At 40.0% G+C, this 8055-nt stretch overlaps 1 protein-coding gene across 1 annotated transcript in view; it reads right to left on the bottom strand.

Annotated features, from left to right (window-relative positions):
- Nucleotides 1–470: 470 nt before the first annotated feature.
- The window catches only part of ATP6V0D2 (ATPase H+ transporting V0 subunit d2), a 47893-nt gene continuing 40308 nt past the window's right edge, over nt 471–8055 (bottom strand). The window contains exons 6-8 of the mRNA XM_030839240.3: nt 3999–4172; nt 2711–2788; nt 471–1085 (exon numbers count right to left, since the gene is read on the bottom strand). Of these exons, the coding sequence (XP_030695100.1) occupies nt 924–1085; nt 2711–2788; nt 3999–4172 (414 nt within the window). The 3' untranslated portion in view covers nt 471–923. The remainder of the gene's footprint in view (nt 1086–2710; nt 2789–3998; nt 4173–8055) is intronic.

Below are 8055 nucleotides of genomic sequence, written 5' to 3'. Positions count from 1 at the left end.
TCTAGTTACCAGTATATGTATATTCTCTGTAAATATTCTCACTTGAAGAACTTTCAAATATGGATATATGTTTAATTTTTAAACTATAGCAAACACAGATTTTTCTATTTAGGAATTTTTTATTTTTGAAGAAAGCACTAGAGCAGTGTTTGTCACTTTTTCTTTTTCTGGGTAGCTCTCTGCACCAGTTCTACTGAAGTTTTATAGAGAATCCATATCTTGTAAACCGAACCTGTGATTTATGCTTCTGAATGAATAAAATACAACTAATGGAGTTACTTTCTTCTCAGGCAAAGTATGAAGAAACTGCAAGAAAGAGAGGTATACTTTTTATTTAAAGAAAGTTGTAAGAAAATTAGTTATAAGTGGTAGCCTTAATAACAAATGTAACACTACCTGCATCTATGGAATATGATTTGGAATTATGTAGCTTTCCCAAGCCTACCAGATCAAAGTGTATTAGAAAAAAATATGGTATTTTCCACCATATGTGGTCCATGTTGGCTATGTACAGCTCTGGATTTTTGTGGACCTAGGGAAGGGATGGACGGTTAAAAAATAAAGCAGACACTCAGTATTTGGGCCTGTGGAGAATCATGGGAAAGCAAAATACTTTTAATAGATTTGATTTTTAAAAGAACAAAAATAAGAATAGGAAAAGTACCATAGTGTTAATTAAAATTAATGTCTAAGGCAAGGTGAAGAATGAGACATAAATGTGGAAGCAAGATGTGGAAGCTTCTGGAAGAAAAAGAAATGCTTTGTTTCAGGGTTGGCTTGCTGCGTTTCCAGTCGGTCTGCAATTCATGAAGTGAAGCGTGGCTTAGTTTTGTGTGATCTAGATAATATAATATGACTCCTATTTCCCTCAGTAACTTCCTTTTAACATTTATGATTTTATGCATTTCAGGCCCCTCACTGGGTTATAAGATTGGAATGTAACTGTTAATTTTAGTTCGATGTCTTTGTGAAATGCATTCGGCTATCCACACAACATTTCTTATTTCTTGTTCCTTCAGCTTGGTATACGCATAAAACACACCATAGTGGAATTGCCTGTTGAATGCCAGCACATTCATCTGTACCTGGGGAAGGAAAGAAAAAACATGGACCATCAACTCTTCTGGAACATACTACTTTAATTAAATAATATTAAGCTACAGACTGGTTTGTGCTTGTGCAGTGCTTATCTGTATTTAAATAGACAATTTCTAAATTGTGTCAAAGAAAGGAAAGCAGTAGGAAATTCAGCAAGTCTAAAGGGAGAGCGTCACTCTGCAGAGAAAGGCAGACAACAGTAGTGTAAAAAGTAAGTTTGTAAAATCATAAGACAAGCTCCAAATCTCAGCAGCACTGCTAGCACCAAGATTCCTAGGAGGACTTTGGAGTGTGTGTGTGTGTGACTTTGTAGTGATATTTATTTGGCTTCTAGCTAGTAGGCTGGTCTCATTTAGATAAAGTATTTTTCCTTGGCCACAATTTTTTAAATTTTAAGGTGGTTTTTAGGCTATTGAACTCCCTTTCAGGGTAATGGCACAGGCCTCTGGAATTTGGACCAGGTGATATTATGAGTTTCCTTAGGATGCTCTGCAGCAACTTAACATGCAGTTGAATAGTGTTTTTCTGCAGAAGGCAGATCAGTAAAAGAAAATTTTCAAAAAACATTTTTTTTAACTGGGGTACAGTCTAAAATGGAACAATTCCTTTATTCTTTTCCATTTAGAAAAAAGGGGAAGAGGTACTGAGTCCCACACGTAATTCTGAAAACCTCAAGCAAAGCAGTCAGGTAGGGGAGGCCCCCTGCTCTTAGAAACCGTCACACATTTTTCGTGGCAAGGGCAGCTCCTTTAACAGCTGTCTTTGCAGCAGAAGGGCAATAGTGTGGAATTTTAAAATACCCCTACTATATGGGAATACTTGCATTGCTTTTACTTCTTTCTAGAGAATTGTTGGAAAATGCCTAGAGTAGGACTTACAGGAAGACCCCCATACTGCTTTCTCAAGCCAGTTTAACCCTAAAGTGTGGGTGAATTTCAGGGTTCTCTGTTAATTCCAATCAGACTGAGATGGAAGGACCAGTGGTTTTAGGGAAATGGATAAAGTACACTAGAAAAAAGTCTCCAGATTTGGGGGACTTTACCTGGCTACACTTCCCTGAAGTCCTCTTGTTGCACACTTCAGTAGCTCAGGAATTGGCTATAAATGGATCAAGTATTCTTTTGCCTTTTCAGGGAAAGAGAATAATCTAGACGGGATGGATTTCCATGCAAATAATTCCTAAGTGTTCTAATTGTGCGCAGGAGTGATAAATCCTTCTTGAAAAAGGGATAGATTCGAGTGGGATGCACTTAACAGGGTGTGCTCCCTGGGGACAGTCAATATGTGATCATGAGAACATCCTAGCTTTGTTTCTCTAGATAATTACAGAATGGCTGCCTTACTTCCAGAGCTTTGCTATGTGCACATCTGTCTGGATATGACAATCCCACAAGAAGCCATCATATGTGAACCACAGTGCCTTGACTCTCCAAGGCAGAGATACTAACTAATACCCATTCAAACTATGAATGTATATAATCAATTGGCCTGATCAACTGTAAAAAGAAAACTGTAAAAAGAAAACCGAAGTAAAAAAAAAAAAAGAAATACTAAGACCCAGAGTATGAGAAAAAGAGTGCATAAGCTAGCAGCATTTCCATTTACATCATACCTCACGCTCATAAAACACATCCTCCAATGCCTTTCCCCCACTGCCATCACCTACAGCCTCAAACAAAGCCTTGTATACCTGAAAAACAAACACAAGAAATTGTTTTTTTAACAAATTTTCATTTTTTATAAATATAAAAACTATATTTTTCCAGCAATATAGAAACTGTGCACCCATCTTAGAAAATCTATCCAGAAGGCCACAATTTTTCTTGTAGGATCTTTGGCTTCTTGAGGAAATACCAAAAAATCCAAACAACGAGAGTACAGATGGCATTCCATTCTATTGGCTTGTTCAGGCCTACAAGGCAAGAGGCAAAAGCAGTTCTACTTTCAGTGTATACTGAGCTGATTTCCACATTTGATTCTTAGGGCTAGTTAGACACATTATAGAGGCTAAAGGAGTGCTTGTGGTTTAATCAGTATGGCTTCATGGGTTCTTTGAGATGAAAACTGATTAAAATTCATTATGGAATTTCAAGTGAGGAATGGGTGGAAATTGGGGAGAAACTCAAATTTTAATATTATGCTAAAGAACCTCTTGCAGTGACACAAGAGATGTCACAAAGGTTCACGCATTGTCTGCTGGCTTATCTTTCCTGGAGGGTTTCGGAAATCCATAGGCAAAGATAAGAGGGGTGTCATCCCAGTTCTAGAAAAGCTACCTGGAGGGTCTGTATGTTACTGTCTGCAGGTCAGAAGGAACGGTACCAGGGGATGAGGTTATAACCTTGAGCTAAGAAGCTTCAGGCTCTCTAAGAGCAATTGGGTGCTGGAGTGGGAGAGGACATAGCAGCCCTCCTTTCTTTCCCGAATCCTGGACACTGAGCAAAGGGAGTGGTATAAACAGTATGTCCATATTTTCCGCTGTCCTTCAAGTAGACAGTCTGTACCTAACACTGTTTGCCCAATGGGCACTTGAAAGAATGGCTGGGTCAGGCTCTTTTACATAACTCTGGCATGAGCTCACATTTCCAGAACACTGCACCAGTCTCTTGGGGAACTTGCTTTATCAAGCACTTCAAAAAAAAAAGGGGGTCAAATGACCGTTCCTTGGAGATTTAAACAAGTACTTGCTTGGCAGGGACCTTAAAAAACACCAATAGCTTGGGTTAGAAACTCAGCGTATTTCTTTGGGAGAGACATTACAGCAAGAGATACTGCTTTCTATTGCACAAACATTATAAATGTTTTAGATAGATAGGAAGTGTAAATGTGATATGCGGGCTTCTAAAGTACAGGTGATGAAACCACACAAGACATTTCGGGAACCCGGGATAAACACATACTCCATGGTCCGCTACCCTCTTCATTTGCTCGAAGTCCTCTGCTTGGGCCAGCAGGCGCAGTCCCTCGGGATAGAGCTTGCCACAGGTCGGGTAGAGGGTCTCGCGGTCCTCTTTGCTCAACTCGGTGCCAAAGGAGTTAAGCGTGATGATAAAAGCACGTCTGTCTGCCTCAAACTGAATTTGCAAGACATAAAATCAGTGAAATTGAACCATCTACTAGACGCTCTAGACAAATTCATTTCCAAAATGATTTGCTTTCCTTTCCTGATCTATGTCTAATTATAATACAGACATGCGTTATTAATGTTCCCGTAGTCTCTTCCTGTAACGGAGTAACTCTGCTTGCCAGAGAAGGATCACACAGCAGTGACAACAGCCCAGGAGCCCAGGACCTCCCACTAAACTTCAGTTCCCAGGCTCTCTGTTACTAGTTACTCATGTGTCTCTCTCATGTAGGCCACTAGAGTCTCAAATGTGTCTTCCATAATAATTGGAATAATACCTACTTGCTGGGGTCGATTCAGAGATAGAACAAGGTAATGTAAATAGAAGGGCTTAGCAGAGTGTTTAGCACAAAATGTGCATATCATGCATGTTAAACATCCCTTTCTGATTGTTGATGTCAGTAGGATTTTTTACGTAATGAAACTGTGCTACTTACAATTCGTTTGTACTTTCCTGGTTTTGTTTTTCTTCTTTAAAGTTCTAGGTTAGATATCAATAAATTTAAGTCTGTAGCTAAGGATTACAGGGCTCGGGACAAGTGATCTTCCTCTCAGGGCCTCAGTTTTCTTATTTGTAAATGGTGGGGTTTGGCTACACGATCTCTCAAGTGGGTCACATGTACTCCCGGCCTGTCTTCTCTGTGTTGAGCACCACTAGGCACCCAAGCTCCCAGCCCGTCAGGCCTCTCTGTCTTATCTAACCACGGAGTCCTTCTTGAAATTGCCTTCTCTTCCTTTGGACTCCTCTTAGTTTTCCTTTTACCTACTCTGACTATTTCATCTCAGTCTGTCCTCCATGGGCATCTCCTCTGCCCACCATGGGAGTTTGCCATGATATCCTTGGGCTAAGAAAGCCTTCTCCATCCACCCAAAGCAACCTGCACTTACCACATTATTTTAAAATCTGTGCATGTGTCTTTCACCCCACCGCACTCTAAAATCTTTGAGAGATCATGTCTCTCTCGTTGATTGTTCAATTTTAAATATCCAGTGCCTGACACAGGAAGATCTTAACTGTTTACTAAATCCAATGGAATGGTCCACGGTTCTACTATGGTTCTACTATTTTAAAAATTCTCTATTATTCTCTACAATGTTGCTATCCAAGGTGTGTTTCAAGGATTAGTAGCTTTGACATCACCTGGAAGCTCGTTAGAAGTTCAGAATCTTAGACGGTAGTCCAGACCTAGTAAACCAGAATCTGCATTTTAACAAGATTCCGAGCTTATTCATATGCACACGAAAGTTGAAATGAATTGCTCTACAATACTATTTTTGACTAATTAATAACAAATCCAGACTTGCACCAGATTTTACTGGAACTCTTTTGTTAGAACAGGTGTTTCCTATCAGTACAGTGAGAGTTGGTTCCTTCTGATCCTTTTGATTGCTCTCATGGAAATTGTGGGTGCGCCAGAAGCGAGGAGTGGGCTTATTCGGAAGCAAAGGCAGCTGCCTCTGGCTACTGAATATATCCAGTCCTGTCGGTAATTTCAGACTGTCCAAGAATAAAAGAAGAAATGCAAGAGGGAGATTTCATGGCAATAAAAAAACCTTGAAATAATAGGGCAGGGGGAGCAACAATGGAGTTAATTGTCCCAGATGACCTTCAACGTCCTTTCTAGTTCTAGAATGTTAAAATAATAAGGAGAGAAATAGGGCCAGGTAGGCAGCACTGCAGGTATGCAAGGCAGGGGAGGCAGCTGCATGGAGTAGAGCATGACATTTTGGAGGAATGGCCATAGCTCAAACCCTGGGGAAGCAGCTGGAGAGGCAGGATGGACAGGTAGCTGGGAAGAGAATAGGAAAGGCTTCACAAGCCATGCCAAGAAGAGAGGACTTTGACTGATGCGGCTGGTTATCTGAACACGCCACACACTTTCCAACTTCTTGTCCTGGTTAACACTTGTTCCCTTTGCCTACAGAGCACATACTCCATCCCATGACTCTCCAGGTTGAAATCCTACCTGCATTTGAGGGTTCCATCAAATGTAATCTTTTTCTTAAGAAGCCCTTCTCTTTCCTCTCTAATTAGATATGATTTCCTTTGACTCCTTATTATACTATAATTTCCGTTTTATTATAACTGTCTATCTACTTTACTACTTCTAGCCTAGGGGCTCTGTGTGTGTGTGTGTGTGTGTGTGTGTGTGTGTGTATGTGTATTCTCTTAGTGAAAAGAACTGTAATTTTTGAATTGTAAAGGAGCTATGCTGTCTTTGACCATCCCTAAGCAGACAGTTTGCTATGACATCTGATTATGGAGGACAGTAGATGGGGTGGTACTAGTTTCCTGTAAGCCCTGTATCATTTTCAGAGGGCAGCCAGCCTGTGTGGCACAGTGTACGTCGGATGTCTTTCCTTTCACTCTACCCTTCAAACACTCACGCATTTTAAAACCATAACTTATTTTTTGTTGTTGTTGCAAAAGATAACCATGCAGTGTTGATGTATTCAAAACCATTATCCGTTGCTCATGATGGAGTTGGGCTCATCGAGTCAAAAATTCTGGCCAGTTCCTTACAGCAGGAAGGGTCTCCCTGGTGGGAGCCTTATTAGCATGTGTACTGACCGAGGGAGATGAAACAAACATATTCTGTGCTTATTTTTCACTGCTGCGTTAACCTTACAAACCGTCAGAAGAGCAGGAATAAGAGGCAAACAGTACACTGCAGCACATTTGTCTGCACCATAAAAAATTTCTTTTTTTAAATATGAAGCTACAGTCTTGTGATTAGGTCACATTTTAACCTGCAAACCTAGGTTAATGCCCTCTTCCACTGTATTCAGTCTTTTAAAGTCTCCTATCAAATGAGATCAAATGAGAATATGGAAGAACTTCAGAAACTCTAAGTGCTCTATAGTTGCACAAATAAAAGGGGAAGTAATTACATGATCTGGTATATTTATATAAAACTGACAAGCCTCTTCCAATCATATCATTAGAAATGTTATAACTGCATAACATACATAACTGATATTTTTATATAAATGTACAAAGATAGTTAAATGGATTTTTATTTTTAACACAGCTTGAAAAAAATCTAATCTAATAAGGTAGTATCATGGGTATAGGAAAGGGACAAAGAGAACACAGGGTATATAGTATTTTGACCAAATCCTCCTGGTGATAAGCATTCTGCTAATACTGTGCTATCCTTTTTACATTTACAAAGACATAATTCTCATTTACTTCTGATTTTTGTAGCACGTGCAGTATGATCTTTTTTTTCAGTTTTTTTTTTTTTTTTTTTTCAGTACGCGGGCCTCTCACTGTGTGGCCTCTCCCATTGCGGAGCACACGCGCCGGACGCTCAGGCTCAGCGGCCATGGCTCATGGGCCCAGCCGCTCCGCGGCATGTGGGATCTTCCCGGACCAGGGCACGAACCCGTGTCCCCTGCATTGGCAGGCGGACTCTCAACCACTGCGCCACCAGGGAAGCCCGTGCAGTATGATCTTGCTTAAGAATTAGCACAGAAGAGCAGTTTTTATACAAAAGAACTGTGCAGGTGAATTTGATGTAGACATAATTTAACATAGATAAACATATAAGAACTGGAGCCAGACTACCTGTATTCAAATCCTGACACTACCACTTACTAGACATCAGGCAACTTACTAGCCTTCTCTGCACCTCAGTTGTCCCTTCTGAAAATGAGGTACTAAACTACCCATCTCATTGTGCTATTTTGAAGTCCAAGTGAATTTGTGTATATAAAGCACTTAGGATAGTATCTGGTATATAATAAGTGTTAGCTATTAATAGTGCCATTGTATACCTCTGCAAGGTTATTATTTTTTCTTTTTTTATTGAATGAAAGATTCTTTAAAT

The sequence above is a fragment of the Globicephala melas genome, chromosome 17 (genome assembly GCF_963455315.2).
Source record: "Globicephala melas chromosome 17, mGloMel1.2, whole genome shotgun sequence".
NCBI lineage: Eukaryota > Metazoa > Chordata > Mammalia > Artiodactyla > Delphinidae > Globicephala > Globicephala melas.
Note: the sequence above shows the minus strand (reverse complement) of the source record. Positions and strands in the feature narration are given on the sequence as shown.